This window comes from Protomyctophum parallelum, assembly GCF_964188405.1.
Source record: "Protomyctophum parallelum genome assembly, chromosome: 2".
Classification (NCBI taxonomy): domain Eukaryota; kingdom Metazoa; phylum Chordata; class Actinopteri; order Myctophiformes; family Myctophidae; genus Protomyctophum; species Protomyctophum parallelum.
The window spans coordinates 17,025,152-17,040,997 of NC_139699.1; the positions used below are offsets into that span (position 1 = coordinate 17,025,152).

A 15,846-nucleotide genomic window follows, 5' to 3' on the forward strand; every position below is an offset into this window, starting at 1 on the left:
TGGACATAGTGGCCGAATTTGGTATTGCAGCGTGGGCCCAAACACATGAACGCGCTGGTCCGTTGACTATCATTGTGCACGTTCACAACGGCAGAACGTTCGTGCGCGTTCGTGTACGTTCAACGGCAGCGCGTTCATGTGTTTGGGCCCAGACACTATTGCAATCCATCCCAGATGGAAGGAGAACTCGGATGCCATCTCTATTCATACTCTAAGGTGGCACCCTGCCAGACTGGATTACCAGCCAAGGTGCCTGGACCACTGAGCCATGGCCCAGGCCGAAAAGCACTGCTTTTGAACAAACCATGAATCTTTAAGCCTGAATTATACTGTACTTATTTACTTAGTTGTGTGCAGCGAAAATAGTAGATCTAAAATCTCAACACATTACGCTGAGACACGTTGTGGGTCTGCCATTTGTGGTGTGTCACACAGCGTGTACAAATCAGTCATTAGAGCGCCTAGAGCCTAAAAATTTAAATAAACTATTTAGTACAACATACACAAATGTCATGAAAATAAAAACTGATAGCCTGTCATAGACATAAAAAGATAGACATGTGCTCCGGCTCTGTGTATCGTAAGGTTGGCTGCCTTAAGAGGCGGCTGTTCATAGCTACTGTGGAGTCAGTACTGCTGTATGGGGCCGAGACATGGACCCTCACAGTACAACAGGAAAAAGCCCTGGATGGAGTCTACACAAGAATGCTACGAATGGCACTAGGTGTCACATGGACTGACCGCATCAGAAATGTGGACCTCTATGGGGACCTACCACGCGTCACGGACAAAGTCAGAGAGAGAAGGATGAGGCTGGCAGGGCACTGCGTCAGGCACCCAGAACTTGAGTCAAGTAAATTGACCCTATGGGAGCCAACCCAGGGCAAAGCCAGGAGGGGAAAGAAGCGTACCACCTATGTAGACGTGCTGCGGCGCGACAGCTTGGCTGACAACACTGCAGAGCTCAAGAACCTGATGTTGGATAGGAATTTGTGGAGGGCAGCGATCCAGGAATCCCGAGTTGGTGTTGGCTAGACCTCACTCTCGCAGCAAGAAGAAGGCTGCCATTTTTGTTTCCGTGCCACAGCACGCTGCTGCTCAAATGACTACTGGCCAATCACAGCCTGTATTTCCCGGGACGTTGAGTGGCAGCGTGCCGTGGCTCCACCACAACATGGCTGCCTCCATAAGATTACATGTCACTCCAATGAATGCAGCGGCCAATGAGGAATCTAGGTTATCTATGGGCTCTATCCTCACTATTCCATGATCTAGTCAGAACTTTAACCCTTGAGACAGAGGGTTAGAGTTCTGATAAAGTGTTCGACTCACCCTCACCCCCATGCTCAGTTTGTCCTGAAACCACAAGGCATGAGTTTCTCCATGTCGGCCAAAGCCCTGAAAACACACACACATAATGTTTGTTTTGACACTGTTTTACATCACCTAATCATAGCAAAACGGGTTAGACTTTAAACACATTGAGTGCTACAGTGTGACATTTTCTCAGGATTGGTGGTGCTAAGCGATTAACATTGGACTTTTGAACTTTTTAGGGGCCCACAGCGAGGGGCTTCTTATAGCGAGAATCACACCGCATAAATCAAAAGAAAGCCAAACTTGTCCACTTCAATTTTTTTATGATTCTACCATCTTCCATTCTGGAGATATACCTTTTTCTAACACCTGCTTTTGGCTGCACGCTGCTCGCTTGAAAAGACAGCAGAGATATGGAAGGTTGAAGTTGACAGACATTGACAGACAGATATAAAAATGAACACAAATAATATCATATACATACTACACACTGAATGAAAGCCCTGAATGTCTACTTTTAGGAGGAAAACAAATACAGATATAAGTGAAGTGAGCAGTGCAATGTTGTGAAACATTGCACTGCTCACTTCACAGGGGTGTGATTTTTATTATCATGCGGTAGTTTCATACGGTATATAGTATGTACATGTCGCTATAGGCCTTATTTTGTGAATAATAGTTCTTCAGGTCCATGCATTCTCTGAAATCCTCTCTGAAAAAGAGTATTTTAGACAAGGTATGGACCCGACAACTAAATATTCACAAAATAAGGCCTATAGCGTACATACTATAGACATATCTGATCATTGTCTCAGTAACAGGGGGGGCAACAAAAGTCTTGATCAGTGTAGGCTACCTTCCACTGATCGTTTCAGAAGGATAGTATAACGGTGAGACGCGTTAGTGGTTGACATGTCTGGACATGTTAGGGCAAAGAACCACAGGAGCGATAAGCGATGGAAAGAAAGGAGCTTCATCCACTCGAGAGAGACGCTAATCCCGGCTGTGATTTCGACAAAATGACAGATAACTCGATGGCTCCCGCAGTTTAGGATGAGCCATGTGTATTCGTTATACATTACAAACGGGTCGATTACGTCCCAGACGCCTTCATTGCGGTCTTATCACTGCAATTATAATGAATAAAAAGTCGGTTACAATCACACTACGGAGTACGGATAGTGTTGGGTGCATTGGCTGGCGAAGGCGCTATGGCTAATGGCGATGATGGTGATCCACGGTGTCGAGAGAATCGCTAAGCCCGGCTGTGATCTCTTCTATACGGGCTTCTTTGCCCAAACATGGGTGGTGAAGACATAAAGCGGCCAGTTGATCATCTCTCTCATACGTCATTCGTTTCGCGTATCGTTATGAAATGGCAATCGTTGCAGATTATTCTTGGTTTATATACGGGCAGAGGGCTATCTTTTTTCGAGAATGAGAGGACGAGGTGCAAGGCAGTTGCCGTTGGAGGCGTTATATCTGCCGTTATATCTTTTTTCCGAGAATGAAAGATGCAAAGCGATCGCAACGCGCAGTGGGGCCTGGGGGGGTTCCACGGCTGTGATCTCTCCTAGTATACGTGCTTCTTTGTCCAAACATGGGTGGTGAAGACGCGACGGCGAAAAAACAGACAGTTGATCATATCTATCTCCTATACTGCTTCTCCTATGGCGGTCCTTCGAGAATACGTCATTCGTTTCGCAAACGTTATGAAATGGCGATCGACCGTTGCAGATTATTCTTGGTTTATATACGGGCAGAGGGCTATCTTTTTCCGAGAATGAGAGGACGGGACGAGGCGGCGGTGCAAGGCAGTTGCCGTGACGGGAGAAACCATGTAAAAACAGGAGGGGAGGGGAATCGAGTGTATTCACACACACTAGAGTATGGGTACCTCCATTTTAGATCCCCTGACATCTGCGTTGGTCTATGCCGTGCAGGCCGGCGAGGCCGCCTCCAGTACGTCGTAATGGATACGGCATGCCAGACCAGACCTCTTTTCAGGAGGGGGGGGCTTTTAACTCCCGGATCACATACCGGACCTTTGTAGAGCCGATCGGTGTTACTTTCTATGTTGTCCGGGCGCGTATAAATATGAAGTACAGTAATCATTAAAAAAAAACATAAAACGTATAGATACGTTTTGCGCATACGGCGTTCGAGATTAATAAAGCGTATGGATACGTTTCCAGCATTTGATGTGTTAATATATTAGCGCCCCTCACTTCATACGGGTGCGAAGTGACACCCAACATTGCTCTCTCCCCATTAATTTGTTTTATCCAAAATGTGTTTGCAGTGGGTTTGTGTAGCATGTCTTAATGGTGTTTGTGTGCATGGCATTGGTTTTCAGCTTACTTCTGAAGCAGGTCGGACTGAATCTCCTGCAGCGTATTTGTGAGAGTTTCCACCAAATTATCCTCCGAAATGTTCTCCAAATTGCGTTGTTGTTGTTCTCTGTCTCTCCTCACAGCGTCACACTTCCGCTCCGAGACCAGCAGCTGGATTGGCACTCCCTGCAGACAGGGGAATACATCTCAATCACAAAACAATCTATGATATTCTTCTTTTCTGTTCTACAAACTTCTTTTCCGTGTGTACATGTCCTAGCACATCTTCAATTCTGAATTTTTTCCTTTTTAAATGTTTTAGTTGGACTCCAAGGCCACCGTACGCGTCGCTCTTCATTCATGTGTGGTCCGGTCACTTCCTAGTGTACCGCTGCAGAAAGAATGCCTCGTCTCTCCTAATCTAGGGCGTTCTCCGTGGTTTTGATCTGATGGATATACTAAGCTCTTCATTTCTGACTTCTCAACTGCCTCTTGTTCAAAATGCACACGTGCACGTACACTTTCTCTTATGTTCTTTTGATGAAATAATGGTGAAATATATTACCGTAATCTTTTTGGGTATGATTTTAAGCAGTTATCGCGACGCAGGTCGCATTTACTAGGAAATCATGCATTTCCCCAACAGTCAGTCACACCCCATATATGGTCATGCCTCGTGACATCACGTGATGTCATTAATATTAAGCCCATATGTGGAGATTCCTAACCCATCAATATTGGCCAGCAACTATACATCTCACCTCAAACCCTTAGATCTCCATATATGTTTTGACATTCCATATGTTGATCCCAGGTGGGGCGAAATACTTTCGCGGCGGAGACGTAAGTCCCGACCTATTATTTTCCGTTGTTGGCTATATTCGAGTACGTCATGGCGTAAATATCAATTCGTCCCGACGTTTTATTAATTCGCCCCAACGTCGGGTCTATAAAATAATTCGCCACGACTTAATAATTCGTCGCAGCGTTAAGAATCCGTTGTGGCGTGAGGACTCGTCGCGGCATAGAACGGGACTCGTCGCGGCTATATCTACCCGTTTGCGACGTAATAGGTTGACTTTGGTATATTTGCGGTGGTATAGAATCCGTTGTGGCGTGAGGACTCGTCGCGGCATAGAACGGGACTCGTCGCGGCTATATCTACCCGTTTGCGACGTAATAGGTTGACTTTGGTATATTTGCGGTGGTATTGCCTTTTTCCGCGCATCGTGCCCGGGGCCCGGCACGTGCGCCTCGCCGGTCCGATTCCGTGGAGCTCTCCGCCGTCTCCAGGCGAGCCCGAGTGGTTCTCTGGGGTTCCAGCAGGCCTTTTTCCGCGCGCATCGTGCCCGGGGAACGGCCCACGCGCCCGGGCCTGGCACCACCGCGTGCACCTTGCCGGTCCGGTTCCGTGGAGCCCTTCGCCGTCCCCAGGCGACCCTGCGTTCCAGAGCTGTCACCTCTTTTGCCCACCGAAAATAGCAGATCACCAGCTCCCCGGGCGGCCTTCCTACATACGGGATGGCCCGACCCGCGTCTGTGGACCCCTGGGGGGGTCCCCGTGGACCCTTGGGGATAACGGTAGTCCACGGGGGTCTGTCTGTGTGTGCGCGCACAACGCCGTTTCTATATGTCAGAAAGGCCGCAAGGCGTTTATAAAAGAGAGAGAGAGAGAGAGAGAGTGTGTGAGTGAGAGATAGAGTGAGAGAGAGAGTGAGATTGAGGGGGGGGGGGGGGGGGGGGGTGAGTGACCGGCTGCCGCCACCTCGCAATCAATCATGTGTCAATGTATCTCTCTCTCTCTCGTTATGTTTAATAGTTAATAGTGCGCATTGTATTATATATTATATATATAGTAGGCTAGTATATGTTTTTCGTTAATAATACATGCTAATTATTATTGAACCATTTCAAATATTTATATTTCACTATAGAATTTATGCTCCATTTTACCGATCTAGTCTGTCTGTCTGTCGGCATCTGATCTACAAGCTCACGCATCGCAGCGGACATCGGTTGATTATCGCTGGGCCGCAGCGGGTCTATATCCCCCCCCCCCCCCCCGCTCCTGCAGCAGTCATAGCTTGCCATAATTCTAATGATCATTTGCCGTCTGATTGATATGCAACGAACGTAGGCTATTGGTTTTATAAACGGCAGATCGGAGAGCGCCGTGCGCCCCGTGGATCAGAGCGCACGGGGTTAATGATAATAATATATTATATAGGCCTAATAGGTATATGACAGACAGACAGCCAGCCAGCCAGCCAGTCTGTCTGTCAGTTAGCCAGTCAGCTATATATAGCCTGCAGTCAGCCAGCCAAATAAAAACATGGCACATCATTAAAGACTCAGTGAGAATAGCATAATGTATCATACAGCGAATGAAAGCAAACCTCCCAAGGATGTGTGTGTGTGTGTGTCGCACGCGTGCGTGCGTGCGAACTTCATGACAGTGGTGCAGCATTACATTGTATTTTGATTTGAAATAATGATGAATAGATGTCTATACTGTTGCTTGTGTGTGTGTTTTTTTAGACAATAGACCACTTAATTAACCCTAAAAATATATAGACCTACCCTATAGGGTTAGCTCACTATAGAGAGAAGGTAGGGTAGTGCCCAAGCCTATTCCTATATGATCTGTGGCTATATTAAAGGCCTTTTATAGGTGATCTCACATAATGTGCGAGTCAGAGCTAACGTTACTCAATGATCATTTGCAGACTGATTGATATCACAGCACAGCGTGTGCTGAGAGAGAGAGAGAGAGAGAGAGAGAGAGAGAGAGAGAGAGAGAGAGAGAGAGAGAGAGAGAGAGAGAGAGAGGCTCTATAGGCCGTGCGAGACAGGATTATTTTAAATAAATATGTCTCTGTCTCTGCGTCTCTAGAGCTATAACATATATAGCACACATGTGTGCACATGTGTGCGCGCACACACACACACACACACACACACGAGATTCTGACAGAATGCGGCGGCATGCTTAAAATAAACAGATCTACAAGCTTATAGTGTACCATAGCGTACATACCAGCGTACTTACCGTTCAATAATAATTAGCATGTATTATTATTAACGAAAAACATAAATACTAGCCTACTATTTTATTGGTCTAGTTCAGTTGATTGAAACAAAAGTAATGGAATTCAATTGCCTACATTCAGTATAGGCCTGGTTTTGATATAATGATGCAGGGAGATTTTCTGAGCCAGTCCGTGCCATGTCATTTACTGCATTACATGAATAACGTGACACATTTATTTAGCATATTCATTCATTTTCATCATCCTGGCTTGGTTAGGGACGCACAGGGTCGAGGGGTGCCCAGCACCATGCATCCATGGCTTAATGAGGCTCACCATATCCAATCTATACATTCACGCGTCGCGTCCTCAGCATGTTGTTGTGAGCTTCTGCTATTTTCGGAGCTGCCAGATTAATATTTAAATCTTTAGTTGGAAGAATGCAATAGCATATCATAAGTGTTGACCATAATGGGACGGTTGGAACCAAATGAACCCCCGACGGCCGGCGCTATTCAGCTATAAGGCCTATAAACGATATGGCCATAAAAATATGGTTATGTGGTGGTCTGTGACATGTCTGCGTGCGTGCGTGAAAGACAGACAGAATACGACGCAATGACATGTCAAATTGTCAATTGTAGATCAGCTGCTTGTTATTAAAGTAGGCTAATATGAAGGCAGCGTCTCCGCAAACGTGGACACTAGGCATGTGGAAAATAATCGATGCATATCGATTCATCGATTATGACGTGCGCGATGCGAGTGAATCGGTCCATTCATGTGTATCGGTAAAATTGACAGGTGAAATCTCGATGCATCGTTCGCGGAGTGCTTGCATCGGTAAAATCCGTGGTTGCACCGTTTTTTCATGGTAAATTTCACCCTCTCCTGTGTTTCCGAGGCGCATTGAACGTAACATCAGAAAAGGAAGAAAAAAAAAAGCTCTCTCGCAGCCATAGCTCGCAGCGCACACAGGGCACGTTCGGAAATAGCGCACTGAGCTCACTGTGCAATGCAAACTAATAGGAGAGTGTGCTCCGGTGTGGTATTTCCGAACGCGCCCACAGTCAGTGAACAGAAGCTTCAAGCTACCGTACGACGGTGCAGTCAGAGTAGACACGTTGAGAGCTCTGTCCGTCGATCAGTTGACTTTACACTGTAGCGCTGCGTGCTGGACTGCTCGTAATGAATCTGATCCACACACTCCACAGCTGTGCTTGCTGATTATCCGACGCAAATCTGCGTCGCGATCCTCATCAATTTGTAATTAAAGAAAGCTTCTGCAGTCTGCACAGTGCACACACGTGTAAAACAACAACAACGCCACAGCAGGGTGTAGTTACAGTAGTACTGCTTGCGTCGTTTACAACTTTCCACTGTCCAGCTTTCCCCTGCTGTTCTCTGCGATAGAAGCCTTATTTATATTCTGCAGCAAGACGGTGTCGCACGCCTAAAATTGCAGATCCACAAGCTCACAGCGGGGCGTGGATGAGACGCGTTGTGAGCTTGTACATCTGCTATGTATTTATAACGTTAATAATACATGCAGGCCAGGGTCTTCAATGTTTTTCAGGTCAAGCCAAGGACCACTTAGCTGAGAGTGAGAGATCAAGTGGGGACCCCCACTATACATAGGCAATTATATTATAAAACTGTTGCAGATTAAACTAGACATAGACTTGTTTGACCTGTAATTTTTGTTTTGTTTATTTGTTTATTTTCTATTTATATGTTGGTAACATTAATTGATGAACGATTACATTTTAATCTCTTGAACCCTCTATACTCAAAACCTCAAATTGACCTTTGAGATATAATAATTATACTATATCCTATGATTATTAGTAATCTAACAACCACAATAACCAGCAGAGAGCAGACCCTTTGTTTACTTACATAATTCTATAAGTTGGGTTGTTTGAGATGCAGAGCTATAATACTAACCTACAGTAAAACAATAAATTGCTTTGAATTTAAATGTAATGCTTTTTACATGTTTTGGGAAATTAATAGAGCTTTAATATAAATCCTTTCTATTGTGATGAATCGCCATCAAATCGCATCGTATCGGTAGAGGGGTGAATCGCATCGTATCGCATTGATTTGAACTAAATGGTTATCGCATCGCATCGGGAAGAGGGAGAATCGTATCGCATCGTATCGCCAGGGGATTCCATGTATCTCTAATGTATCGTATCGCTGGCAGTGCATCGAGATGCGTATCGAATCGTGAGATGAGACGAGATTCACATGCCTAGTGGACACCCGTGGCCCCCCTTGATCCCCAAGGGTCAACGGGGCCCCCCCCCAGGTATGTAGGAAGGCCGCCCGGGGGTCCCGGGACCCGTTTGGGCGGCCCGTCAGGTGGTTTTCGAGCTTGTGGATCTGTAAAGTAAAGTTAGTAACTAATCAGAAGCAAACGTTAAACGTTTGACAAGCAATATGCAAAATACAACTATAGTTGTATTTTGAATATTGCTTGTCAAACGTTTAAGGCTTATAGCCTATTTAATCTGATTGGTATAGCTCTGCATGGTTGCTGCTTCTGATTAGTTACTAACTTTACTAGACCAATTTAAAATAGTATTAGATGTTTTTCGTTAATAATAACTTATTATTTATTTCAAATCAAAATACAATGTAATGCACCACTGTCACGAAGTTCGCACACACGCATGCGACACACACACACACACACAGATTCTGACAGAATGCGGCGCATGCTTAAAATAAACAGATATACAAGCTTATAGTGTACCATAGCGTACATACCAGTGTACTTGCGTTCAATAATAATTAGCATGTATTATTATTAACGAAAAACATAAATACTAGCTTACTATTTTATTGGTCTATAGTTGCTGGTTGCTGCTTCTGATTAGTTACTAACTTTATTAGACCAATTTCAAATAGTATTAGATGTTTTTCGTTAATAACTTATGCTAATTATTACTGAACTGATTACTGAAAATTATTGCTGCTATATGTTGATTGCCCATTTGTATAACACATTATATAATATAGGTGCTTGTATGGTGTGTGTATATATAATAGGCCTACATTTAAATGACCACATTTAACACACACACACACACACACACACTAAGGCTGTACCCTAGACCTTATTTTGGGACTCGAACTTCGGCAGAAATTTTCGAGTGAACATTCGGACCATTTGTTTCTAATTCATTTAAAAAATAAACGTCTCGATCAGAGCGTCTGAGTTTCTGTAGCAGTTTTCGGAAGGGCGGGGGAGCAGTCGGTTTGGGGGGGTTCCCGACGGCTGCGCGTCGCTTCCTCCTCTGACAGAGGGGAAGCGAGTAAGCGACGCCGTCAGAAGCCCCCTTGCTCTGGAAGGCCCCTCAGACACACAACGTGTGTTTTTGCGACAATAACATACAGCCTACCGGTATGTAAGAGGAATATAAACACAAGACTTCATATTTACCCTGCTCTAATAATGCAACAAAAGTGTGTTCTTCCACACTCACAAGAAGTGGGCACAGTGAAAAAGCAGATCTTCCGTGACCGTTTTGCTCAGAGTTCACTCCTTTTTGCTATCATGCTAGAGAGCATAATGCTAATATATTATGGCTGCTAGTAAGAAAAGCGATCATGCTGGCGTGTGTGTGAGTGTGAGTGAGTGAGTGAGTGAGTGAGTGAGTGAGTGAGTGAGTGAGTGAGAGAGAGAGAGAGAGAGAGACGCGTCAGTCTCCAATCACCAAATGAACGTGCACAGCAGAACAAGAAGGGGAGATTTCTTTAAAAAATCGTAACTTCTGACAGGAATGCACTAGAAACTTACTTTTTTTTACATGTTCATATCGCATTCTCGCCGAGATATATTCAAGTTCAATATTCAAGTTAATAAAAAATAAAAAATAATAATTATTATATTTTTTTTAAATAAAAATTATATTAAAAAAACGAATGGTTCAAGCCCATTAATTAAGATTCGAGTGCCAACCCTAACGAGCGAACATTCGAACCTTGAATGTTTGGGGACAGCCTTAAAGGGACACTTCACCCTTTTTGCAAAAAAATATATGTTAATGACGTTTAGAAGCTTTAGATCACTTTCCTGGGGGTATTTATGTGTGTAATATGTGGTTTTAGATATTTTAGATTGTAGCAGTGAGCCTGTTTGCTCTGATGTCATGGACACTGGTCTCACTACCTTCCTGGAATACAATTCCCATAATTCTTTGGTGCACTGCTCCTCCTTGTGGATAGGGGGAGAGCTGTCTTACTGAGACAACATGTAGTCCAGGAAGGAAGTGAGCCCAGTGTCCATGACATCAGAGCAAACAGGCTCACTGCTACAATCTAAAATATCTAAAACCACATATTACACACATAAAGATCTCCAGGAAAGTGTTCTAAAGCTTCTAAACGTCATTAACATATATTTTTTTGCAAAAAGGGTGAAGTGTCCCTTTAACACACACACACACACACTAGAGCCCTGCACGGGCCTAAAATATAGGGGCCCGTGGAGTTAAGGCCCGTCCGGCCCTAAGCCCGTTGGTACAGTCCAGAAACGGCCCGGGCCCGGCCCGGAAGCCCGACATATTTTTATTTAATATTTCAAGCATACGTGCCGCTGCCGCGGTCGCTCTATTGGTGCACGGACTCAGCAGCAGCAGCTCACTCACAGCTGCACTATATCGCTCTGATAAACCTGCATTCTGCAGTTTCTGCAATGTACAAATCCAACTTTGTTTAGTGTGCTAATAAATGCTCCCGCAGTATTTAATGTTTTTAGAGCCGTAGCCTATAGGCTACTTACTTAGTACTCGGTGTGTGTGTGTACAGCTGCGCTGCACAATAATTAGGAGAGAGAGAGGACGAGAGTTTATAGGTCTCTCTCACACACACACCCCCTTGGGATTGGGAAGTTTGCTTTCATTCGCTGTATGATACATTATGCTATTCTCACTGAGTCTTGTGTCATCTATGTGCCATGTTTTTATTTGGCTGGCTGACTGGCTATATATAGCTGACTGGCTAACTGACAGACAGACTGGCCGGCTGCCCAGCGATAATCAACCGCTGTCCGCTGCGATGCGTGAGCTTGTAGATCAGATGCCGACAGACAGACAGACAGACAGACAGACAGACAATGCGCTATACGAGCGCGGTGAGCTTTGATGAACGGCTAAATGAATATAGCCGTGTATATAAATTAAATTCATATGTCCTTGTAGGTTATCTATTGTGTTGGCCAGCCCCCCCCCCCCCCCCCCCAGAAGGACGATCGTAATCACATTGCCTTGCGCTGTGCGTAAAATAGTATTTTTTTCAGTATGAGGCTATACGCAGCAAGTGCAAATTACGTCGCAAACGGGTATATAGATATAGCCGCGACGAGTCCCGTTCTATGCCGCAACGAGTCCTCACGCCACAACGGATTCTATACCACCGCAAATATACCAAAGTCAACCTATTACGTCGCAAACGGGTAGATATAGCCGCGACGAGTCCCGTTCTATGCCGCGACGAGTCCTCACGCCACAACGGATTATTAACGCTGCGACGAATTATTATTAAGTCGTGGCGAATTATTTTATAGCCCCGATGTTGGGGCGAATTAATAAAACGTCGCGACGAATTGATATTTACGCCATGACGTACTCGAATATAGCCAACAACGGAAAATTATAAGCCGCGACGCAAAATGATTCAGTCACAACCTAGGTCGTCCGCCGTGAATGGATTTCGCTGTCTCTCGTTGATCCTTCCCCATCAATCCATCCTCTTCGATGTCTCCGTTTTGACCGATACCCGTCCATTTAAACTCTAGGCGGGCCCGCCCTAAAGTTATTAGTGCAGCTGCCCCCAGCAGCCGGCGAAAAAGAGTTCTCAACAGGACGGAAAATTAAGGCCCGGCCCTACCTGGGCCCTCATCAAACCCTGTACACTCAAGACACTGCCCCCTGCTGCCAACCTTAGATCTCCATGTATGGAGCTGACATGTTCTGACATTCCATATGTTGATCTGACCTCATCAAACCCTGTACACTCAAGACACTGCCCTGCTGCCAACCTTAGATCTCCATATATGACATTCCATATGTTATGACCTCAAACCCTGTACACTCAAGACACGCTCCATATATGGCCAGTACAGAATTCATTTCATATGTTGATCTGACCCCCCATTCCAAAGCGCCAGCGCTCGCACAGCGGCGACTAGGCGCATGTGCGCTCGCCGCTCACCCTCAGACGTCTTACTGATTATTATTTTTAAGTAATATTGTGATCTATATCTGTTTATTATCTATATAGAGGCCATGAATGAGTCCCTCTCCCTCCTTACATCACTGATATACTGTTGTTACACCAATTTATTAACTTTCTTTAGGCCCATCACAATTATTACATAATCGTCTAATCGCATTATTTACCTTTACTTCCCAGTGGTTGGACTTCCATCTATGGGTGTGGTCTCGGAGGTCAGTCTCCACCCTGATGTTTTTATCCTCCAGCATGATGCGGTACTTTTCACATGTTTTCTTGATTTCCTCATCAACATTTCCGATGGGGAATTTGGGGATGATGACCACCTGACACGACACACACACACACACACACACACACACACACACCCTAGTGGATTTCATTCAACTGTATGGCCCTCATTTATCAACCGTGCGTACGCCAAAATATGGGCGGACGCCGAAATTACCGACATTTTCGGCATTTAACATTTCCGGCAAAGCTTGAAATTGAACGTGACAACGATCAAAAGTCACGTCTACTCGGCAGCTGCTGTACGCTGTTTTTCTGTCTTACACAAGCGGAGCAGCCTTGTCTGAACTGCTGAGAGGCTGTCACAGGCATCTAAACATATATGTATTCACTCCTAAAATGTTTATATAAAAGGTATGTATATGTATATGGGCTACATGTAAAAAATAAATAAATAAAAATGTTAAGGAATACATGTGTCATATGAAATTAGTAGGAGATAAAATCGCGCAATTAAAAACAATGTTGCAAGAGATGCTTAAGCCATTTAAACAGTGTTTTGCATGAGCGCATACATGCGAGGATTTGGGCTGTCTGTGCTGAAATATTTCCATGACGGGACGTTGGAGAGTATAGTGCAGCAGTGCTGCAGCTCAGCTGCGGAGAGTCCCAACGTGCAGGTATAGCCTACTGTAGCCTAATCTACAGCATGAAGGCCGATGTCTTTCTTACGGTATGTGCAATATAATAAACCTGACACGTCGCTCGAATGCCAAATGTACCGTGCCAGGCTGCCAGCACAAGTGGGAACTGCATCGGAGATATAGGTATATTACCCAGCCAGCCCATGCACCAGCCACATGAGGCTATATAGGTTTTGGCTGCACATTCATATAATGACAGTTGACAGCCCGGCTACTGCAGTGACTAACGACTGCGAGGCAATCTAAATAGACTGTCGAACGTCGGAACGTGCATGGTCAGTTGGTCACGGACGGACCACTGTGATAGAGAGAGACAGACACACAGACAGACAGACAGACAGACAGAGCACCTGCGAAACAGCAGTGTGTGTGTGCCTATTTGTTATTTAATTATGGTACACAGGTTCAGGTTTTCGTTCACAAATATATCTTGTTGTATATTCAATTAAAAATACTTTAATAATTTAATATACAACTAACAACACACAGTGAAAGTTGCAAATAGCGATATGTGCGTGCGTGCGGGGGGTGAGGCGGGCAGCAAGGGAAGCGAAGCGAGAGGAAAAACAGACAGCTTTATTTAATGTGTCATGTAGGTGCGTGCGTGCATGCATGACAGCAAGGCAAGCGAGGTGAGAGGGAAACAGACAGGGTAGGACTAGGCCTACAACTTTATTTAATTCATGCAGGTGTTCGTTCTTTATTTGTTTAACAACACACCAGTTAGTTGGGCTTGCAAGTTGCGTGTGCGTGCTGTGCGTGTGTATGAGAGAGGGGGGTGAGGCGGGCAGCAAGGCACGGGAGAAACCTATTTTTTCATGTAACCATGGTTTCAGGAAACGTATTGCCGTTGTTCATGTCGCAAAAACGAGGGCGAGGCTTGAGTTCTTAGGGCGTGCCAGATCAAATTCAGCCGCGACATTTATTAACGTGAGAACAAAATTAAGGAAGGATCAGCTGTTTGCGATCACTTTATAAATGCCGTGGCGACGTGGGTGTACTACGAAACCTGCACTCGAATCTGTGGCAGATTTTACACTCGATTGATAAATGAGGGCCTATGTGTCTTGAAGAATTCCTAACAGAGTCTGAGTATACAAATAGATTAATATTGATATTGATTGATTGATTCACTCTTTTCCGATGGATCCGTTACGGCTGATAAGCCACTCCAACCTACTCACATACAATGTGTATGATTGGTCTTTGTACAGTGTGTGACTGTGTGTTTATGTACAAGATTGTGTGTGTGTGTGTGTGTGTTCATACCTGATGAGGGGCGACGTTGGGCGGCACCACCAGGCCCTTTTTGTCTCCATGGACTATGGCCAGAAGGCTGATGGTCCTGGTGGTGAGGCGCCACGAGTTCTCGTATGCATGCTTCTCTTCTGTTTCATCAGGGACGTTGATCTTAGCAATTTTGTTACCCAGATGGTTACATGTGGCTCCCTGAGGCAGGTAGAGAGTAGGGGCGATATAGTAACTGCATCGACATTTTTAATTTCAATAATCGAAGTATATAGATATGTAAACAGCAAATATGCAAATGCTATAATCGGTACTAAGTAAGTATTTGTGCAAATACTGTATAATGTCCATGTATTTGCCAGAGAATCACCGTTTACTTTATATCCATAAAAGAACCTGCACTACCCATATGTTTCACACAGATTATTCTTTGCTAAATAGTATCGATTTTAAATCATTGAATCGTATCACCATGAATGAACCAATATCGTATCATCAACCTTGCATCGTATCGCTGTTTTTTACCAGGACGTCCACAGACGTCCTGGGCACTACATGCGGTAATTCATAGGACGTCTGGATGTCTTGGGCACAAAGTGTTAAAATGTATCATTACACCCCTAATAGGAGAGATATCATTGTCTCCACCAGGCCGAAGGCATGGGGGGGGAGAGTATGTTTTGCACTCCGTCCGTCCGTGTGTCCGTCCGTCCGTCCGTCCGTCCGTGTGTGTGTGTGTGT

General features: G+C 44.9%; 1 protein-coding gene across 2 annotated transcripts in view; it reads right to left on the reverse strand.

Moving 5' to 3' along the window:
- The window catches only part of LOC310855072 (bifunctional glutamate/proline--tRNA ligase-like), a 59,996-nt gene that overhangs the window by 13,396 nt on the left and 30,754 nt on the right, over positions 1–15,846 (reverse strand). For both annotated transcript variants that reach the window (XM_083759942.1, XM_083759941.1), the window contains exons 12-15: positions 15,127–15,306; positions 13,090–13,248; positions 3,679–3,836; positions 1,333–1,398 (exon numbers count right to left, since the gene is read on the reverse strand). In XM_083759942.1, coding sequence (XP_083616068.1) covers positions 1,347–1,398; positions 3,679–3,836; positions 13,090–13,248; positions 15,127–15,306 — 549 coding nt within the window. In that variant the 3' untranslated portion in view covers positions 1,333–1,346. The remainder of the gene's footprint in view (positions 1–1,332; positions 1,399–3,678; positions 3,837–13,089; positions 13,249–15,126; positions 15,307–15,846) is intronic.